This window comes from Lathyrus oleraceus, chromosome 7, assembly GCF_024323335.1.
Source record: "Lathyrus oleraceus cultivar Zhongwan6 chromosome 7, CAAS_Psat_ZW6_1.0, whole genome shotgun sequence".
NCBI lineage: Eukaryota > Viridiplantae > Streptophyta > Magnoliopsida > Fabales > Fabaceae > Lathyrus > Lathyrus oleraceus.
The window spans coordinates 419,284,943-419,308,528 of NC_066585.1; the positions used below are offsets into that span (position 1 = coordinate 419,284,943).

The 23,586-nt window shown below is 37.3% G+C and overlaps 1 protein-coding gene across 2 annotated transcripts; it reads left to right on the forward strand.

Moving 5' to 3' along the window:
• The first annotated feature begins 6,951 nt into the window (after positions 1–6,951).
• Positions 6,952–17,645, forward strand: LOC127105775 (molybdate transporter 1). 2 transcript variants are annotated; one of them, XM_051042980.1, is made up of 3 exons: positions 7,014–7,278; positions 7,376–8,514; positions 17,619–17,645. In XM_051042980.1, exons 1-3 carry the CDS (start codon positions 7,014–7,016, stop codon positions 17,643–17,645), a joined length of 1,431 nt encoding a protein of 476 aa, XP_050898937.1. The 2 variants fall into 2 exon arrangements, with proteins under 2 accessions (XP_050898938.1, XP_050898937.1); XM_051042981.1 differs by lacking the exon at positions 17,619–17,645 and having other exon boundaries at positions 6,952–7,278; positions 7,376–8,878.
• Positions 17,646–23,586: the final 5,941 nt, after the last annotated feature.

Sequence of the window (23,586 nt, forward strand, 5' to 3'; positions counted from 1 at the left end):
TCAAACAAAATTATCTTCCATCAAGCTTCACTTCCATGGCTTGTTTTTCAATATTTTCCAACGTTATTTCAAGCCCTAAAATTCAGAATTTGATTCATGAGTTTACACCATTCAAAAATGCTTATTTTCAACACAAAATCACTTCTCAAAAGCACTTAAACTCATGAGTTAAGTCACTCAAAATTCAAGGCAAAATTGGTGAAAAACCAAAGGCAAAAGCATTGAAATTAAAGTTAATTACTAGTCACCCTTTGCCTTATATCCTAACTTGGTACTTCTTAAAAATTCCAACACTTCTGCCTCTAACTACCTCATTCCTCACAAAACCCTCAATTACCCAATTAACTCTTAAGTACCCTGACTACCAAACTAACACAAAACTACCAAACAAACACAAATCCTAACTTTCAATTTTTTCATTCAATCCTAACCATTCTTAACAATTAATCCAAGGGTTGAAATTGGTGATCTGCAGCTAAAGTCTAAATTAATTTTTAACCATTGATAAACCTCTTACTTGGATCACAATCCAAGGGTGTTCATTCGCTTGCAAAGTCTATATAAACTTGTCATTTCCCACAATTTTGGGGGTTAACTAACCTAACTAGAAAAACCATATAAACTAACCATTTTTTCTCACTATTTTTTTCTCAAATTCTCTCTCTTTTCTTCACTCCCTCACCATCATCAAAGTTCATATCCATCACCATATAGAACTTCACATTAAAGTTCTAAAATGGTGGAGTTTAGCCACAACTCGATGGCCGCAAATTATCAATCAACAATTCACACATTATTATTAACAATCATGATCTAAGATTTGTCAAGATTCATCAACAATCATCATTCAAAGTTCATCAACAATCATCATTCAAAGTTCATCAATTCAAGCTTATTAATCAATATTCTACATTCAAGATTCATCTTGTACATTCATTCATCATACAAAATAATCATCAAGCTTGAAAGTTAATTGGATTAAAGGAGCTTATTCTTGAAGTATTTCAGGTTTCTTTTCGGCACTCCGATTTTCAACACTAACTGGGGAAAACCTCCGCTCTGTCAGTAATCCTTCACCTCTTCCACACCCTTGCCATGAATTATTGGATGTTTGATTGTTGATTAATTTATGCTACTGTTGTGAATTGCTTATTTGAACAATCACTTATTTTGGCATAGAACACATAAACTTAAAAATATTGATTTTTTTAATTCTTAACCATTAATAACATGTATATACATCACTAGAAGCAATATTTACACCATGATTCCAAACATGTGATTATTTTTTCGCTCGACTCTTTAAAATTCGGGTCTCATTTGCATAATTTGATCACATATTTAGATTCCTTGCGAAAAATTAAGTCTGGTGATATATAATTTGCATATTGTTTATTGGATTTGATAATTTTAGTGGATTAAATTAAAAACTATGAACAAATGAAGAATAATGTGGAATAAACCCATAATACACCAGACAATGACACATGTCCTACTATATTTCTTTTTTTCTTTATTTAATCTGCGCCACATGGTGCTTTCTGGTTGATTGTCTCGGTCCTAAAGACAAATTGCAAAAGACAAAATAAGAATAAGACGAAACTGATCATGTGGGTCTTTTATGCCATTGGGCCTTATTTTAATTGTTATTTGCACCCAAAAAATGACCAAGTTTCTTTTTTTTTCTCTCTTTTTTCTTCATTACTAATTCATTCTTTACCTAATTTTAATTCTGATTTCGATTTTATTTTTCGTGCATCAATTAAAATTTAATTTTCTCACTTGTCCATTAAAACAAAAAAACTTTTTTTTTCTTTTTTTCTTTTTTTCTTTTTTTCTTAATAAGACTTCAAAACACTTAATAATTATGATACAAATTGTGTGCCACAAGTCTTAAGAAGCAGAGAAGGAATAAGAGAGAGTATTCATATCCTTATTCTGAATATCTTTGGATACAGGACGTATGACCTAGTAGTTCAAAGTATTCACCTCCATTCATATACTTTAGTACAATTCAAATCAAGATAAATTTTCAACACTCATCCTCAGATTAAAATCAATCACAACCAATCCAATACAATTTTTCGCCTTAGGGCAACTTTCAAAACCCTTTCGCAAATGACGTGTTATTTCCGATCTACCACAATATGATCCAAGCGCATTCTACGTTTTAAATTCATGTTAATCAATTAGTTTCACACAAAAAGGAAATTTTGAATTTTTATGTCACATAATCGATTAAAAAACTTCTTAATTGTTTAGAGGTGCTTTACTTTGTTGTAATCGATTACAAGCAACACTTAATCAATTGATTAGTGTATTTTACCTTCCTAATTGATCAATCAAGTTTCTTGGTCATTTAAGCACTTTCTGGGATTGGATTTAAGAAGTTTTATAAAAAATAAGAAATGTTTGAAATGATTTTTATGTGTGTGCGTGCATTACCTTAGTAACCCAATATCACTCTTGTTCCATTTACAATTAAGTGATCAAAATAATTATAAAAACCTAAGTACATGATCAAGCGCACACGTGCATACACACACATAGCTAAGTGGGTTCTCCATTTATATGATGAGATGGGTAAATTATTGTAACCGAGGCATCGACTACAAGGATAAAATTATCTCAAACCTTACGAAAATAGAATGTGTATCAAATTTATCATGATAACCACAGTGGTAGCTCTAATTATTAGGCTCCCTCATGTTCACTTGTCAAATAGGTTTAGATTCTTGGATTATTCTCACATTCGGAGATCTAAACACTTTGGCTCAAATTGTATCCAGACTCAGATTAAGACATAATCATAATTGTATTCAGGGACTCAAATAAGAAATTCATAGGATTTCAATAAGTATAGATAATCATGAATCAATTACTTAAATAGGAATTAAGTGATTATATTTTGAGATTTCTAGTAGGATACCCATCGAGAAATTAGTACTTACCCCATATTATTTATTACTTTCATTCAAGAACTGGATTTTACGATTAACAAGATAGATCAACCTAATAATTGAAGATGTGACCTAGGTGAATATATATTAGTTTTTTAAAAGTGAGATTGTTAATCATGTAACTCCACTTTTGTATTATACTACTTTTGTTTATTTATATTTCCCTCTGAGACAACCATAGCGATTAAATTTAGAGGACTGCCTATGACTAATGTTATGTTTAACAATGTATACTAATTTTAGATATTTATTATATGGTGTTACATTATAGCTGACAAAGAAGTAAGCCTATCTCAGACGAGACCATGTCTACTCTGGATGAGTATAATGCATTTGTTGTGCTATAAAATTGATTGTATCCAGGTAATAGTTATTTGTAAACGCATTTATTGTAATAATTTTTGAAATACTTTTTTTATTGTACCTTTTATAGGCTTTTAATGTTATATGGAATCTTTGTTTTACTTTTTATGCTGAATAACTGATTTTATCTTTGTATCGTTCTTGTATGTTCATTGTATTGATTGACGAGCCCTTATTATCATAATATTATGTTATCAATCCAGTTCAAAATGAAGATATGATTTATCTAAGCAAGCTTTAGGGATAATGGCTCCCCTTAGGATCCTAAGATTCCTCTGAGGGTTCAATGATACCTCGAAGGGTGTAATGATATCTCGAAGGGCACAATGATACCCCAAAGAATGCAATGATACCCTTATAGGATGCAATAATATTGGACCCTTAGACATTTATCCTGCTATGCTGAATGGGTAATAAGATGATTCATAACTAGTGGGAAGCTCAGAAAGAGGGTTAGCTAAAATTTAATACATACACAAACCTATGTGTGGATGATAATTGGGGTATCAACGCCATTGTTCGAGATGAGAAAAGGTATATGATTACGGCGATGACATGGGTGACGTATGGATGAAACATTCCAATGATGCCAGAAGCTCAAGCAATGGTCCTTGCAGTAGATTTCACGATAAAATACTGCTTTACCAAGATAATTTTTTAGAGTGACAACTAGAGTATCATTCCAGCCATCAATGGCAGCGACGACAACAAACCTAGGAATGAATGAAGTGCAATGGTTTGTAGAACCAAAAGGAAGAAAAATCGGATAAAAAATATTAGATTTTTTCATGCAAACAGATCCAAAAAAAATGTTAGCTCTATCTTGCTCATAAGAAAAAAGATATATTTTGGTTAAAAGAAATCCCAAATATTTTGAAAGCCCACGTTGATTTAATCATCAGAATTTGAATAAATTATATTAGTTTTTTTTACTAAAATCGACATTCATTCATTCGAATTGATAGAATACATCGAATAATACAAATTAAAAAATTGATATAATCTGAAAAGGATGAATCTGCGGACAAACTCACAACGCCCACATTAATAGCATCTAACTGATGTCTAACCTTGTGGTAGTTTATCCTCGTGTGCAAGGACTTTATCAAAGTAATATAAAAGATATCGAACCCACGAAGATTTTTTTATCAACTTAACTCTTATCTATTGTTGCTATGTAAATTTAAGACTAATCGAATTTGGTTGTTTTGGGAAGGAAAATTTAAACAAGAAAACAAAAGTTGGCTAGTAAGAATAATGATAAAATCGAGACCAGAATGTAATTTTAGTCGCACCTCTAGGACTCAATAAATCTTTGGTCTTTATTTTGGTTCTTAAAAGAAAATTGGAAGTAAATACCACCTTAAAAACACTGCTCACTTTCGTGCAACCCGTGTTATATTTTGAAACCGTAAATATTTTCTTGTCGCTCACTCAATTTACAATTTTGAAACAATTTTTTAAAACCAATAAATCCTAATTAATCACTAAAGCGTTGTCGCTGTTTTTAGAGAGTTAAATCCAATTTTTACGTCCGAGCATGGGCCTCTCACTGTCGCGCTGTTGACCAGTAATTGGGTATTTTCGTTTTCGCGCAAAACCTTTTTGATTTTAAAACTAAAAATCAGAATTAGAAAAATAAGTTAATATTAAAATTATACGCCAAACTAATTTACCGAGTCCCGTCGGAGCGACGGTCCTCACATTTGGGCTCTATAAATTTAGCCGGACATGATTACAAAAATAAACATAAAATCATAATCGTTCAACTCAAATAGAGACATGATACATACATTAAAATAAACATAGTAAAGGTTGCAGATGAATTAAAGGAAGAACTCAAAACAAGATTAAAGGAAATAAAATATTTATAGTAAAGCAAAAACAATTGAAACGATAAGGCAGAAACTATAGAATACTTAAAATAAAAACTGAAAAGTAAAGAAATTATAATTTAAATGAATCTGCAATGTAAAGATGAAAATAAACTAAATTAAATTTCAAATGACAAGAAAATTGTTTGATCCAAGCACACAACAAAGTCTAAAAACACTAAGGTGTAGTAGTTCCTCAATATGAGAAAATTACTACTTTACAATGGTAAATTTCTGCTTAAATACTAAAAATGAACTTCCATAATACTATGATATAACTGGGATACTTGGATGCAAAAAAAATCTAATGGAGCTACCTATTTATATTGTTACAAGTGTAGAAGGTGAAGTCCAAACATGTGAAAATCGTGTGGAGGAAAATAAGGTGGAATGAGGAAAAAATGGGTTTTTCCATTGCTATTTTTCAGCACACGAAGTGCATGACGGGCCCCATGCACTATGGCGGCCGCCACAAGTGAAATATGATGGTCGTGGCCAGCTGACAATGCGTGGTGAGTGCCATGGCCCTTGTGACGAGCGTCGTGGCCTTTGAATCCATCTCTTTTGCTCCTTTTCTCTCTCTTGATGGATCCCATGACTGACTAGTCACGGCTAGCACCATGGCATGCGCCTCGGAGGGTGCCACTAGTGTATTTTTTGTCATTTCCCCCGTTTGCGTTATTTTTGTCTGGTTTCTCTGTGCATTGACTTCCATCTGTAAAGTACCAGAAACATACACAACCTAGCAGCGTAACACTACAAATATGGTACAACGACACTAAAACGTATGCAAATCGAGTCAAAATGAACTATGTATTTTAGTGTTATCAATAACGGAAAAATCCTTGTCTGCATCTGACGAAATTGACAAAGCCTACAAATATGACGAAATTGAAATGCTCGGAATACCCATGTCTCTGAATCTGCAGCTTTGACGATGTCAAAGTCATTGATTGAATATGCACTGAGTCGAAACTAATTTATCAATCTGAACCGAACAAACATCGTACCAAGACAGAAAAACAAAATAACGCCGTAATAAGACGACGAAATCACGAAGTAAAAAACTAAAAAATTTATATGAAATCACTTATTTGAATGAAAAAAAAAAAAGAATTTAAAGGGATGATTTTAGATAAGAAAATATATGTGAAATCACTTAATAGATGAAGAAAAAGATAAAACTATGATTGAAAAACTCTATTAGTTAAAGAACCTGCAAGTTAGAAAAATTTATAGTAATAAAATATAATTTTCAAGATAATCGATTTTATCATTTAAAAAAATACAGCGATGCAATTTATTATCCATTTATCTTTTATTTTCTATATAATCTGATTATTATGAATATTCATATTTAAAGAATAATAAAAGTTAAATAAGGGGTAAGATTAAAACTTGCGATGAAAACAAATAATATTTAGCCTATAATTATAAGTGAATAAATAACAAAGCAAGAAAAGTGATAGTTTTGCATTCACATTATATATCAAGAGAACACTAGATAAAGTGACAAAGTATTATAGATTAGTTATGTCATAACCAAAAGAGACATAGTAAAAATGGTTAAAATAATGAGAAAAATAGATAGAAAAATGACGATTCAATCATTAAATAGTGAAACGAAAATTATTTGAAATTTTTGAAAAGGCAACTTTTATTTGCATTTTTAATATTAATTTAAACAAACATCAAGTTGCTGACAACACTGTGTTTAGAATTCTTATAAATAAACAAACATTACTTCACATTTTATAAATCATATTATTTTCTTCCATTAGTTAAACCTCTCTATTAGCCACTATACATATTCTATATGGAAAACCAAAACCCTTCTTTAATTCAACCATCAGATCCTGAAGTACCTGAAATATCTCCAACTGCTGTAACTAACCCTTCATCCACAACAAGCTTTTTCACCGCCAAAGATGCAGTGCATAAATTGAAAACAAACTTGGTTTTCCATTCAAAATGGGCTGAACTTAATGGTGCCATGGGTGACCTTGGCACCTACATACCCATAGTGTTGGCTCTCACTCTAGCTAAAGATCTCAACCTTGGCACCTCATTGATTTTCAACGGTATGTTCTATGTTTTATTTTTCTTTCTTTTAATGCAAACAGCATCTATGGGGTAGACTCTTGTCATGATACATAACATGTTGATTACTACTTACAGGTGTGTACAACATCATCACTGGTATCGTTTATGGGGTCCCTATGCCTGTCCAGCCTATGAAGGCAATTGCCGCTGTGGCCTTATCAGACAAAGAATTCGGCGTACCCGAGATCATGGCTGCAGGAATCTTGACCGGCAGTGTATTGTTCATTCTTGGCATCACAGGATTGATGAAGCTTGTGTACAAATTCATTCCTCTACCTGTTGTAAGAGGAATTCAACTAGCACAAGGTTTGTCATTTGCTTTAACCGCTGTTAAATACGCGAGGAACGTGCAAGATCTTCCTAGGTCTAAAGCTTTAGGTGAAAGACCATGGTTTGGGTTAGATGGGTTGGTTCTAGCTATCTTTTGTGCTTTTTTTATTGTGATTGTGAATGGAGCCGGTGAACAGAATCGTGGAGGTTGCGGTGTTGTTGCAAATGGCGATGATTTAGACGAACAAAGAAACAATAGGATCAATAGATTGAGAAAGATTGTTTTTTCACTTCCTTCTGCATTTTTAGTCTTTGTGTTGGGGATTGTTTTGGTTTTTATAAGAAACCACAAAGTTGCGCGCGAAGTTACCTTTGGACCTAGTTCAATAGAACTTGTGAAATTCAGTAAACATTCATGGAAGAAAGGTTTTGTCAAGGGTGCAATTCCTCAACTTCCGTTATCAATTTTGAACTCTGTCATAGCGGTTTGTAAGTTGTCAACCGATCTTTTTCCTGAAAGGGAATTTTCAGTTACTTCAATTTCAATAACAGTTGGACTAATGAATTTGGTTGGATGTTGGTTTGGTGCTGTACCAACTTGTCATGGTGCCGGTGGACTTGCGGGACAATATAAATTTGGTGGAAGGAGTGGAGGGTGTGTAGTACTTCTTGGTGTTGGAAAATTGGTATTAGGGTTGGTGCTAGGAACTTCTTTGGCACATATTTTGAACCATTTTCCAGTTGGGATCTTAGGTGTTTTGCTTTTGTTTGCTGGAATTGAACTTGCATTGTGTGCTAGGGACATGAATAGCAAGCAAGATTTCTTTGTGGCACTTATTTGCACTGCTGTTTCTTTAGTTGGATCTAGTGCATCACTTGGATTTTTAATTGGAATGATTGTTTATGTCTTGTTTAAGCTAAGGAGTTACACAAAGGATAAACCAATCTCTACCATTTGGAATTAGAAAAGCCTAATCAAAATTTCTTTTATAAATTAAGAATCATCTGTGCACAAATGTAGAGTCATATTAGTGTAATATTTTCAAAATTATGTTAATTTTTTGGGAAGTTTGAATTTTTCTTTCTAAAAAATTGTTTTTTAAGTTGGTATTTGATTTCAAATGAGACTTTGAAGTGATTCAAGTTAAAGAGGACTCTTTATATTGTAATTGTAAATAGAATGTTGCTGGATTTTTCTTTCCCTTTTGTATGCTATCGCATACACAAAGCTTATAGTGTCAATAATGGAACAAAATAATTCAATCCAGTTTCAAGAAGTTCTTATAATAGAGTTTTATTGTCAGTTGCTATTATTTTAACAAATTGTTTGATATACTAAAAAGGATTTTTATTTGAATTTTAAGAGTTGGATCTAAATGATTAAAAAAGAAATTTAAAATTGGCAATTTTATGTACTACAATAAAAATGATGTTTTGCATCCATTGAAATATATATTTCACATTGCTTGACATACTGATGTGAGATAGTATGGTAAGTGACTTGATAATCACGTCAAGTGACCATTATAAAAAAATTTATTTCAGTTTGATTATAGAATTTCCATTCGGTATATTATATTTTACTTTGTTTTTTCAAACTTATACAAAATTCAGAAAGATTTTAATGATTTTGATTTGATATGATTTTCAATCAGTGAAATCTCCATTAATTACTCTAAAAAAAATACATGATCAAATCATCAGAAAGTACGCTATAAATATGTATTCATTCTTCATTATTAGAATTGCATATTCTCTTTTAAATTTTGTGAGTGTGAGATTATTCTTTCAAAATCATCATGGCTTCCAAAAGGTTAAGTTTTTTCGTCAACCCCTTCTCTGATTTCTTCACCACCAATCAACAAGAAGTGATATTTTTTCAAGATTTTATCGATCGAACCCTTCTAAGAATTCACACCCTAAATTCAGAAGCTTATAAAGAATGTGAATTATTTAAAAAATTTGAAGAACTTAACTTGTCCACCTTCCTTTGTAGTCCCTCGAGAAAGATGTATCAATCACTCGTCAAAATGTTCTTCACAAATCTCTACCTCACTGATGAAATAGTTCAATCTGAAGTAAAAAGGCATAGGATATTTCTGTCAGTAAAAGAGTTTGGGGAATTTTTGAATCTCCCTTATGAAGATATCATCCTCGAGTCCGAAGACAAATGATATAGGTTCAATCTCAAGCTTGATGCATCCTCTCTTATGAAGGATCTATCACTCTCCATACTAAATCCTTCACTGATGGATATATCTGCCTTAATAGTCATATGATTCACTATGTGATCAATCACATACTTTCTCTAAGAAATCGCAACTTTAGCCTCATAACCCAGTTTGATGTTGAAGTTGTGTGGTCAATAGAAAACAAAATCAAGGTGAACTGGGCAAAACAAGTAATCGAGTAAATGATGGGAAACAAGAAAGAATGATTATTTATGTCATATGGTAATTTGATCACAAAGATTATGGAACATACGGGATTCAATTTTGTAGATGAAGATTATAAAGAAGAAACAACTAAAATAGGAAAATCAGTTCTACCAACAATGACATTTGAGATTATCAATAGAAAAGTGACTGAAAAGCCTCCTCAAATGACAAGAAAAGAAAAGAAAATTATCAAAAAGTATCCATAGAGATAGATGATTTCAACTAATCTATTCCTCAACCTATTTTAACTATCCTCAATTGTAGACCTACTCAAAGTCATAATTGGGAAGATTAATGTGATTAATGACAAGTTTGACTTCATAACTTGACACTTCATTCCAAATCAAACACAACTACCATGAGACGTGTTCTTGTATGATGATTTTAATGAAGGATAGTCTCACCTAGATGTTTAAAAGTGTTTAATTTCATTATATTTCATGTTTTCAGCATTGTTTCAATCCTTAATTTTACTTTTGTACTTTGAATTCCTAGCAATATCAATTAATAAAAAGAATGATATTTTTTCTCCTAAATGTTTATTTTTTCCAACATGTTTGAATGTTTACATTATCACAATTTATCTTTTACCCACCGTTTTGATTTCGACAAAAGGGAAGAAGTATACTCTTAAGGGGAGTAAAATATACTCTCTACTTAATTAAGAGGAAGTTTAATTACACCAAACAAACATTTTATATTTCTTTTACCACCTCCCTGAAGGATACATTGTCATCATTAAAAGGGGGAGAATATTGAACCATGTTTTGCAGGTTATTGGTCAAGGAACCCTCTTAAAGAAGAACATGTGTTTGATGATGACATCTAGTCCTTGATGATAACATCTAAAGTCAAGTGTAAAGATGTTAAATATGCAAGAAGATTAATAGGGTTTGAAAAACTTAATTCTCTGATGATGGGACCAAAATGGAATATAAATCAAGCCTCATCTCAAAGAAAAGATCAATCAAGAGTCTACAAGATTGGATGTATCTAACAAGTATTGAAGTACACGAAAGCTCTCCATAATACGTCTTAGTGAATATACATTGTAAAAGCATAAGGGTTTTATCGTAATGTATATAACTAATCACAAACGCACGTAAAAAAGTTTTCAAACTTATTTTTCTTAAGAAAATAGATCTAAAAATGCCTTGAAGTTGTGCTAGATGAGTTATGAGTTGTCATAAAAGCTCTACGCAAGTTGTTGTTCTTGCCAAACGATTGATAACATCTACTCCTTGATGATAACATCTAAAGTCAAGTGTAAAGCAATTAAAGATGCAAGAAGATCAATGGAATTTGAAAAACTTAATTCTTTGATGATGGAATCTAAATGGAATATAAATCAAGCCTCATCTCAAAGAAAATATCAAGCAAGAGTCTACAAGATTGGAAGTACCTGACAAGTCTTGAAGTACATGAAAGCTCTCCATGATACGTCTTAGTGAATATACATTGTAAAAGCATAAGGATTTTATCGTAATGTATACAACTAATCACAAACACACTTAAAAAAGTTTTCAAACTTATTTTTCTTAAGAAAATAGATCTAAAAATGCCTTGAAGTCGTGCTAGATGAGTTAGGAGTTGTCATAAAAGCCTTAGGCAAGTTTTTGTTCTTGTCAAATGATTGACACTTCACCCAATTGATTGGGTTAGTGAAAAAATATGCCCTAAGCACATAAGGAAACATTTTAATGATGGGAAACATCTATATATCTTGTATTTCCTTTTAAAACTTAGTAATCGATTGTTTTATGTCAACCAATCAATTGAAATATCATATCAGTCGATTGGCTCTTCAATTTTGTCCACACAAATTTCTTTTTTTGTGCTAACCTCGAGTCTTTAAATAAAGGTCTCTTCCCACATATTTTCATATCCAGAAATGTGAGCTTTCATTCCTCACTCCTCACTCTCTCTATAAAAATATTTTTGTATACTTTCTCTTACTAACATTTAGTCGTAGCGCTTTCGAGAAAGTCGTTTTGTAAGTGAGGCAGTTGTAATTCTAGAAGGGTAGATTTTTAAGTTAACAAAGTGTCGCATCCGCGAAAAACAACCGCCGGACGAAATAAAACAAACAGAGCCGCCACCGTGCGTTATTTATCCCAAAAGAGGGAAAGGAAACGCTCGAAGTAAACCTGGAAAAGACATGGTCTCGCGACCAGAGAAAGATGGGATCGGGAGTCGGTTATGCGAAGGGAAGGTATTAGCACCCCTACGCATCCGTCGTACTCGACGGGATCCACGCACAAAAGAATAGAAGAAAGGTTGCTAAACACTGCTCACAAACTGCACACACACACACACTGGAAGGAAACATAGATGGAAGAAGAGGGGAACGGGCTCGCTAGGATATCGCATCATATGCCTACGTATCTCATCGGGAATGAGAATCAGAGCTACCGTAGTTCGGCTAACGCACGCAAAACAAAACCCACACAGGAAACTGACTGCCAATCGCTGGACTTACGTCAGACTCCACACAAACAAACAAACAAACGCAGGAAACCGACTGCCAATCGCTGGACTTACGTCAGACTCCAAGCAAACAAGCAAACAAACGCAGGAAACCGACTGCCAATCGCTGGATTTACGTCAGACTCCAAGCAAATAAGAGGTTAACCGGACGTTGAGTCGTCAAAAGCAACAATAAAGTTGAAGAAACAAGCTAACAGGGAGTCTGGATCTCGAGCCTGCTAGCTGTCAAGCAAACACACACAAAAAAGGAAAAGGGTGCCCGGAGAGATCTCGCACGATCTCCTGCCTACGTACCTCATCTGGTATGAGGATCAGGGCAACGTAGTTCCCCTTAACAGGGAAGAAACTTCTAACCTAACCAGAGACTGGGAACTGACAAACTAGAAGGGAGCCTGACTCGAGCCTAATAGTTATCATGTAATCCACAATGGTCCTAGGTTGAGGTTTCTATCTAACTTGCACAGGGAGCAAGCTATCCTAAATAGCACAGCCAAACACACATAAGCACGATAAATCAAGCACACACATTATATGCAAACAGTTTGGGCTCATACAAGGTTAGGCTGCAAAAGCAAGCCAACTGGAATGGGGTGTGGTTAGCTCTTAACCCTAACATTGAGAGTTAGGGTGAAGCAGATGAAATAGGAAGTGAGGGTAAGACCTCACAGCTCTTATCCCTGGCCTGGGAGAGCTTGACTCAAATAGAAAATGTGGGAGTTCAGAATGTATGAACTCTTCTCCATAAGTGACTGACACAACATGATCTTGGGTTATTATCCACAATGCATCAACACATGGTGTGTGAGCAAAGTGAATGACACACTGAGTAGCAGGAGATGGATTACACATCTCTTTTATCTGCCAATTTCCTCCTAAGAGGTCTTTACCTGCTTGGCACAAAATTAAACATTCACAAGCATTGCCTCTTAAGGAGGGCTTTAGACAGGTGCCTGCCCACATAACAGGACAGGTCTTCCAGACTACATGAATTCAGAAGAGTTATACCTTAGTGGTTAAGCAACCAAGCAAAGCAAGTTCAAATGAACTCTAAGCAACTTAGGTACCTGTGGAAAATCTAAACTAATCAGTTCAATTGTACAGACAAACAATCAACAGGCAATAACAAACAGACAGACAATGTTCACAATGTGAAAGCCACAAAGCAAACTCAAATGAGCTAGCATCAACCTACAAAACACACAAATATTAGTAATCAAGAGCAAACATCAATGCTCAAATGTGGAAGCATCATCAACTATGGACTTGGAAGTTTAAACCTGAAATCAAAGCCCACATGTAAGCCACAAACCACTAGGTCTAAGCCTAGGGTCAAAGATGAATCAAAAATCCAAACCAGAACATGAAATTTAACATGAATCATCTTCATTCAATCAAGAACACCTCTCAAAAAGTCCCATACCAAAATCATTAACCAAATTCATTTCATGAACAAAACATGACAAGGTATGCAAATGGTGATCACATTGAGACATAAGAAGAAACAAATGTACATCAAATAAAAAATGATTCAAATAATCTTGGAAAAATTCATGAGTAAACAGGACATACAACATGATCATTACAAAAAAAAATTAGAGGCATTAGACATCATTAGGCATGGCAATCACATAGCATAAGTCAAGACAAGCACATGTGTGACACAAATTGTCACACCAACTTAGCATAATCATAAAATAGAGATGGATCATGGGAAAAATCTCAAATCAAAGCCAAAATGTCACTCAACATGTCTAGAAATAGCATGCAAAATTTCAGAAGCATTGGATAATTCTTGAGCATTTTATGATGCATGGAACAAGGCAAGGTCAAGCATACATACATGTGCAATCACCCTAGGACAAACCATTTTTCAGGCCAGGCACAACTTGCATTTCAATAATCACAAAAAAGTAGACAGGATGAGGATCACAATGCAAAAAATTGGAGGTCATTTGGTGCATTTTCCAATTTATGGTGAATTTTAGAAGTTTGAGAAAAATTGAAAATGAAAATGTGAAGCAAGCATGAAATATGAAGGAAATAGGAACAATGCAAGGCAATTTGGAACTGTCCCCAGCCAGGATCGAACCCTGGCGCATTTTGAAATGCCAAGCGCGCCAACCTCAAAACGACGCAGTTTCACCATCAAACCCTAAAACACGCGCATGTTTGAATTTCGTAGGAAACCACATGCGTTTCCCAGCCAAATCCGTAGGAAAACTGGAAATGTATGAACACCATGCAAACACGATGAAGATCATGAAGATCTTCATCTGGAAATTTCCAGAAATGAAAAATTGTTCCAGAAATCAGCAAAACTCTCACCATTCAACTCGCCATGCCACATACATTAAGAATCCAACAACAATTCATGCAAAAATAACAAGATAAACACGGATCGAAGAGAATCAAAATCAACATCAAGACTTTAATCGCATGTAACTTTGTGAATATCGCACCAAATCATTCCAAATTTGTACCAGAACTACCACCATTCAATGATCTATACAACTAGCATAATGAATTTCAAAATCGAAGAGGTCAAAAAACTGACATCTTGATGAACAGAATTGGAATCACGTGCTTCCAAGCCTTGCCACGCTTCAAATCCTCTCCTATGATGCTTGTGAGATGAATGATGATGAAATAGAAGCTCAATGATGCACAGAACCAGCTCAATCTTCAACTGCCATGGATGCTTCAAGCTTCTATCCTAGCTCGATAGGCCACGATTCCTCTTGAATTCTTGTCTAATTATACTCAACAGCACTTCATGATGATGAATTGTGCAATAGAAAGTGTTCTTGCTTGAAGAAATTTGGCAAAAGTTTGAGAGAGAATTTTTGGAGAATTTTGATTCTAGATCTGAAATTGATGATTCTGATCAAAACAGTTATGATTAAGTACTTATACCTCATGCTAATCATGTTTAGGAACTGTTTAGGCCAAATGCAAATGAGGTTGATCCATTTTGTGGTGTAAGTACAAAAATGAAATTTTCAGTCCATGCACCCCCATGCACGTGAACAGTGCACATTCTTGGCCCAAAACTACTAAAAATGAGTTCATGCACATATTGGAAATGGTTTGGTATGTCCATGCTTAAACAAAATGAGTTTATGCAATTTTTCCCAAAAATCTTCATGAGTGAACCATTGATCATGCAATGAGATTTCATGCCATGTAATGATATGCTGGGAAAATACATGTTATAAGGATCAAAATGCAAAAAGAACCACTCAATTTGGAGTTTTGGTTTGAAAGATATGTCCATTTGAAATTTGAAACACCCTTTGCCATGATTGGACTATAACTCCTCAACCACACATGAGACATCCATGATCTTGGACTTTTTGGAAATGGGAGAGAAAGATCTTCAACTTTCATGTTGGACACAATTTCATTTGAAGCTTTCTTGATGATGTAATCTTGAGTTGAAGTTGGTCCAAAATCTTTCCATTTTCGGAAAATTCAAATTACAGGTCACCTGCTATTTTTGGAAAATCTTGATCTGGCCTCAAATTCTTCAATGTTGATGTTTGAAACGTCAAATGAGACTTGTTTGAACATGAATGAATCATCTCTAACCTCTTCCCACCTTCAAATCCACAGTTGACTTTGCAGTTGACTTGCAGTTGACTTGGTCATGCACAGATGATTTTGAGCCTCAACCACTTGATGAAATGGCTCCAAAAATGAAACCCTAGCTTATACAAGCTCAATAAAACCATATGATGATCTCTATCTCAATAAAGATCTCATCTCCTTGAAAAACCCTGACTGGTAGAATGCAACTGATTAGGGTTGACCAGAGGTCAAAACCCTAATCCCAAGGAATCTGATCAGAAATAATGAACTTCTTGGTGATGATAAAACCATGATAATGGTGATATACTCTGGCAAATAAGATAACACTCAACCTCCTTAAACAAACCATAAACCCTAACTGAAGCACAAACCCTCAGATGGCTAGTGATCAATTCATGAGACTCTCAAGCTAGAATCTTTTAACCTCTCTATCTTCTGAGCAAGACTTAGGAGGATGACTTGTGTATTTTCCATGATATGCAATATGCAATGACTAATGTCCTACAAAATGAAATGCAATATGCTAAGCTAGTCCCAAGAGAGGAGGGCAAATTTTGAGGTGTTACAGCTGCCCCTATTCAATCCACTGTGAACTTGTCGATATGAATAGCCTCGGCTTTCAGATGATCAGGGTGAAGAGTGATTGAATACCAAGAACAGACGAACAATTTGCACTCCGCGGGAAAATAATTAACAATGCCTGTCAGAATCGGCAAAGAAACAATCTCAAAAGAAGAACCCGTCTGGTACGGAGAAAGTCGACCTGAATACCGAAAAGGAACGTTGACCTGGATACCAAAATAAATGGTAACACAGGAACCATCATGGCCTGAACGCCGCTCATCAGTCTGAATACTGAATATCGGAACATGAGAGTATTAATGTCGGCCTGATCGCCGAGAGATTGCCCTGAATGCCCGAAAAACTGGCCTGAATGCCCTTTTAGTCTGGATACCATTTCGGTCTGGATACCACTTCGGTCTGAACACCGGAAAACTGGCCTGAATGCCACTTCGGTCTGAATACCACTTCGGTCTGAACACCAATTTGGTCTGGATACCAGGAAATTGGCCTGAATGCCACAAGTACTTCAACCTGATCGTCGGAAACTTCTTCAATCTGAAAATCGGAAAATCTGGTCTGAACACCCACCTCGGTCCGAACACCGGAAACCTGGCCTGAACGCCGCAAGCTGCATCGATCTGAACTTCGGAAGCTTCTTCGATCTGAAAATCGGAAACTGGTCTGAATACCCGAAAAACTTGTCATGCCTGTCAGCATCGGCAGAGATAAGGAATAGTGATACATGAGGCGGCACGCGTGCCAACGACCCATGTCGGGGATAACAAGCCATGAGCATGCTATCCTCTATTCAAACCTAGCAAACGAACAATTTGCGCTCAGCTAGGGATTATTCTCTCTTTATTTTTTTGCTTTTCTTGAACCCCAAAACTTCTTGAATTAACATTTCCATCCCCGCCCGACAGAAACTCCTCCTCCAATATCGCACTACTGGGGAATACTGTTGATTCAACATCACGATGCCAAACACCTCGGAGTAACATCTTCACCCTCTGGCGAAGCCAATCCTCAAACAGTAACCACGGCTTGAGACTAGCTTATGCTTGCAATGCTGATGCATGCTGATGATTTTTAGCGTAATGCTCCATAATTATGGAAATGCTACGCAATTAGCTATGCAATATGCTATGCTTATCTACATGATGAATGCATAAAAAGTATCCCCCTCGAGGGACTCTCCTGGGGAGCTCGAGGCACTTTGTTGAGGAACTCGACAACACTCCGATCTCCGCCCTGCTGGGGAAAGGACCACCCTTACCAGGGATGACCTCCACTGAACCCGATCCACTTGGGGACTCCGCTGGGTAAGAAACCACCACCGCACTCTACGGGGAAGACAACAGTCTCTGACTTGTTGGGGGAAAAGCCAACAACGGACACCTCCGCTAGGAAAATAACAACCTTCAGGCCTGGCTGCTGAGGAAATATCGATCTAAAACCTATGGGGGAGATGACCATCCCGACCCTGCTAGGGAAGACACAGACCTCGAAATGGCTGAGGATGTAACAATCCTAACTCTGCTTGGGGAAACAAGGAAAGTCTGGTGCAGAACACCCGTCGACTCGTCGAACCCTGGTATTCCATATCTAAACCCAACATCAACTTTCCACTTTTGAGAGCTCCCAGACTCGTCTGGACTTTTCTGATTCATCACCTTGTATTCTCGACTCCTCCGTACTCGACGGAGATCGAAATTCTTGGATTTATACAAACTTTCCAGTCCTCAGACTTTGAAGAGTCTTCTTGATTAATATCCAGGATCGTCGTCATCCCTCGCCGTCTTTTCACCATTCTTCAACGCCTGGTCCCTAATTGGACCCCACGGGGATCTTTTTGTCAAAAAGGCTTCTCATCACACCTGCAAGTGAGAGAAAATATCTAACAGCACCTGCAAAAGAGATCGTTAGATAAAAACGTGTCCCAAGCGTGCCAAAATTTCAACACTTGGGTCACTCAACCTTCCTAATAAGATTTCAAGTTTTCAATCTTATAAACATGCATTGGAAGGGACCTGTATGTCTTAAAATGAAAAGATTCTTTATCACAAACACTTGGATGTTTTTGCAATCAAAGCGGTAATAAAAACAAAATTATTTGACTGAATATGCATTTTATTGATTGAAAAAGTGTGGCTCAAAACTGAGCAATACAAAGGAAGCAATTCCTGAAAAGAGGTAATTGCGCACAAAAGGAAAAATCTATCCTAATGGCAATGTAAAACCGTGATCTCATCGAGTTCCAACTCGGTTACACCCCATATGTCCTCAGACTCTCCGCTCTTTCCGCCTTCTGAACAAGACGTTTCCGACTGATCCCTGCCAGGGATTACCCAAGTGTCATAACCAAAGCGCAAACGATCATGCCAGACGCAGTTGTTCGTTTCAATCCCTCTTTTGCCTGGACCTCCCTTTCGGGTTTTCAGTCCACCGGGATACCCTTTTTTGCCCAAGTCGCCTTTTCAGGTTTTCGACTTGCCGGGTGTACAGTTTTTTCTTTCTTATCCCTAATTTTTGCCCGAACCTTTTCATTTTTTCTTTTCGGTTCGCCGGGATGCCCATTTTTGTCTGGACTATTTTATTCTTTTCGTCCAGCGGGTCTCTTATACGAAGTATTTTTTAACTGCGTCCGCATTCACAGGGGATGGAAAATCCTCACCATCCATGGTCGTTAACAACAAGGCTCCGCCGGAGAAAACCTTCTTGACCACGAATGGACCTTCATAATTGGGTGTCCATTTGCCCCTACGATCGTTTTGAGGAGGAAGGATCCTTTTCAATACCATATCGCCTACGTGATATACCCGAGGTCGCACCTTTCGGTCAAAAGCACGCTTCATCCGCTGTTGGTACAACTGCCCATGACAAATGGCTGCCAACCTCTTCTCCTCAATCAGGCTCAACTCTTCGTACCGAGTTCTTACCCATTCAGCCTCTTGCAATTTCACGTCCATCAGGACTCTCAAAGAGGGAATTTGAACCTCAACCGGTAGCACGACTTCCATTCCATATACCAACGAGAAAGGCGTTGCCCCAGTAGAAGTACGCACTGAAGTTCGATACCCATGCAATGCAAACGGAAACATCTCATCCCAATCTTTATAGGTCACGACCATCTTCTGCACAATCTTCTTAATATTCTTATTGGCTGCCTCGACCGCCCCATTCATTTTCGGACGATAAGGAGAAGAATTGTGATGCTCAATTTTAAATTCCCGACACAGTTCTGCCATCATCTTATTGTTCAAATTAGAACCATTATCAGTAATGATTCTCTCGAGAACCCCATATCTGCAAATGATGTCTCTCTTCAGGAATCTGGCGACGACCTGCTTTGTCACGTTTGTATAAGAGGCTGCTTCCACCCACTTGGTGAAATAATCAACAGCCACTAATATGAACCGGTGCCCATTCGAAGCCGTAAGCTCAATCTTCCCAATCATATCAATTCCCCACATAGCAAACGGCCACGGAGATGACATCAAACTCAACGGATTTGGAGGCATGTGCACCTTGTTAGCATAAATCTGGCATTTATGACACTTCCGCACGAAGTTGAAACATTAGGCCTCCATCGTCATCCAATAATAACCAGCTCTTAACAGCTTCTTCACCATTGCATTCCCACTGGCATGGGTACCAAACGACCCCTCGTGAACCTCTTTCATCAATTGGCTTGCTTCTTTATCATCAACACATCTGAGCAAAACCCAATCGAAATTTCTCTTGTACAAAACCCCATCCTTATTCAAGTAGAACACCATGGCCAACCTCCGCAGAGTCTTTCGGTCCTTCTTGGATGCCCCCTCAGGATATTCTTGGGTTTCCAGATAGCGCTTGATATCATAATACCACGGCTTCTCATCATCAGGCGCTGTGTCAACAACAAACACATAAGCCAGTCTATCCAGACGTCCCACCTCAACACTGGGGAGCTGATTCCACCACTGCACCTTAATCAAGGCAGCCAAAGTAGCCAAAGCATCTGCCAAAGGATTCTCTTCTCTCGGCACATGGTGCAACACTACCTTGGTGAAGAATGTCAACAATCTCCTCGTATAATCCCGGTATGGAATTAAATGAGATTGATGCGTATACCATTTTCCGTTAACCTGGTTCACAACCAAAGATGAATCTCCAGATATGACAAGGTTCTTGATTCTCAAATCAATCGCCTCTTCAATCCCCAATATGCAAGCTTCGTATTCAGCCACGTTGTTAGTGCATTCAAATGTTAGCTGGGCAGCAAAAGGAATATGGGACCCTTTCGGCGTAACCAAAACAGCACCAACACCGCTACCATTCACGTTAACGGCCCCATCAAACATCAGAATCCATTCGGATTCAGGGTCAGGCCCCTCCTCCGGGATTGGTTCCTCACAATCCTTTGATTTGAGAAACATGATGTCCTCATCAGGGAACTCAAACTTCATCGGTTGATAATCCTCAATGGGTTGCTGGGCGAGGTAATCAGACAATACACTCCCCTTTATCGCTTTCTGAGAGGTATACTGAATATCATACTCAGTCAAAATCATTTGCCATCTCGCAACCCGTCCGGTCAATGCTGGCTTCTCAAAAATATACTTGATTGGATCCATCTTGGAAATCAATAAAGTGGTATGAACCAGCATATACTGTCTCAGTCGGCAAGCAGCCCAGACAAAAGCACAATAAGTTTTCTCGAGCAGTGAATATCTTGTTTCACAGTCGGTAAACTTTTTGCTAAGGTAGTATATGGCATGCTCTTTTCGAACAGACTCGTCATGCTGCCCCAATACACACCCCATAGACCCCTCGAGGACCGTCAAGTACAGAATTAATGGTCGTCCCTCCACAGGAGGCATCAGAATCGAAGGCTCCTGCAAATACTCTTTTATCTTTTCAAATGCCGCTTGGCAATCACTATTCCACCTGACCGTTTGATCTTTTCTCAACAACTTGAATATAGGTTCGCATGTGGCTGTTAGATGAGATATGAACCGTGAAATGTAGTTCAATCTACCTAAGAAACCACGAACCTCCTTCTCTGCTCTCGGTTCAGGCATTTCTTGTATTGCTTTTACTTTAGCAGGATCGACCTCGATTCCTCTTTCACTCACAATGAACCCCATCAATTTACCGGACCGCACTCCGAAAGTGCACTTATTCGGATTCAACCTCAGTCTGAATTGTCTCAGCTGGTCAAACAACTTGGCCAGATCTACCAAGTGCCCCTCTTCTGTTTGGGACTTTGCTATCATGTCATCAACATAGCATTCGATTTCATGATGAATCATATCATGAAACAAAGTCACCATGGCCCTCTGATAAGTAGCACCGGCGTTCTTGAGACCAAATGGCATCACCTTATAGCAAAAAGTGCCCCACGGTGTGATGAACGTTGTTTTCTCCATCATCTGGCGACATTTTGATTTGATTATAGCCAGAAAAGCCATCCATGAAGGAAAACACCGAGAATTGAGTTGTATTATCTACCAACACATCAATGTGAGGTAGTGGGAAATCATCCTTCGGGCTAGCTCTGTTCAAATCCCGGTAGTCCACACACATCCTCACCTTCCCATCTTTCTTCGGGACCGACACAATATTTGCGACCCAAGGTGGATAATTAGTGACAGCTAGGAAACCAGCATCCAACTGCTTCTGTACCTCTTCTTTGATTTTCATGGCCATCTTAGGTCGAGTTCTGCGCAACTTCTGCTTCACTGGAGGACAATCTGCTCTCAACGGTAGCTTGTGCACAACAATATCGGTATCCAACCCTGGCATATCTTGATAAGACCAGGCAAAGATATCAACATACTCTTTCAACAATGCTACCATTCTGCTCTTGACACTCGCCTCCAAAGCGGCCCCAATTTTCAATTCTTTCCTAACCTCGTCGGTACCCAGATTCACAACCTCGACTTGTTCCTCGTGCGGCTGAATCACCTTCTCCTCTTGTTTTAACAACCTGGCTAATTCCTCCGATAGTTGACAATCTTCTTCGCCTTCTTCTTCGGCATGATAGATCGGATTGTCGAAGTCATATGAGGGTGTAACAAGATTGTTATCAAGGAGATCCGGAGAATGATCGCATCTGCATGAATGTTGATTCATGCATTGCTTTAGAACTGGAGCGAGACAAATTGAAAAATAAAATGAAAACGTTGCCATTTTTATTTTTGTTTTTATTAAACTGCAAAAATAAATGAAAAACACGGAACACCGCTTTTAATTGAAAAACATCCATTTATTTATGATGCAAATATTGCAAAATGAAACATGAGGTGGCCCTTACCATGAACCATTACGTTTCGGGCAAAACGTATGGCTTTCATGCAAATAAAATTGAAAAACAGAAAATATTACTCTTCGAGTAGAGTGACAGTGATGATCGTTTCGGCCTTCCAGTTCTGGACTCCCATCCCTGGTACGCACGGTTTTATCCATTGATCCATCTCGCAGTCACTGTCAACTTCTTCACCCACCATACAGATGTGATCTGGATCCAGCATTCCAGCACTGGTGAATGTGAATGACGGACGACGTCCTCTGCCTTGTCCCGACGAGCCTCGGCCCGACTGATAACCTACTCCAAATCGGTCTTTCTTGGTGGTGATGTCCATCATCTTCCCCTAACTTGGAGCTTCTCCATTCTTCACCACCTCGGCATCCTGCTTGTATGAAGAAATGGACGGCTTCTCCTCTTCTTTGGCAAAAAGAGCATTCTCCACCTTGACGGTTTCGAATGCTTGACTTCGCGTTTCAACAATTTCACCGTCCATTTTGTCGCAACCTGAAAAATACAGTGCGCGAAAAAACAACCGGCGAAAGAAAATGACAGAAGAGTCGCCACCGTGCGTTATTCATCCCCAAGGAGGGAAAGGAAACGCTCGAAGTAAACCTGAAAAAGGAAAGGACAAGACGGGGTCTCGCAAC

What these genes read in the sequence shown, in the direction of transcription:
- LOC127105775 (XM_051042980.1), top strand. Translation starts at nt 7,014, where the DNA reads ATGGAAAACCAAAACCCTTCTTTAATTCAACCATCAGATCCTGAAGTA. An exon ending in CACCTCATTGATTTTCAACG is followed by an intron (nt 7,279 to 7,375) that starts GTATGTTCTATG and finishes TACTACTTACAG; the next exon opens with GTGTGTACAACATCATCACT. An exon ending in GTTACACAAAGGATAAACCA is followed by an intron (nt 8,515 to 17,618) that starts ATCTCTACCATT and finishes TGTTGATTCAAC; the next exon opens with ATCACGATGCCAAACACCTC.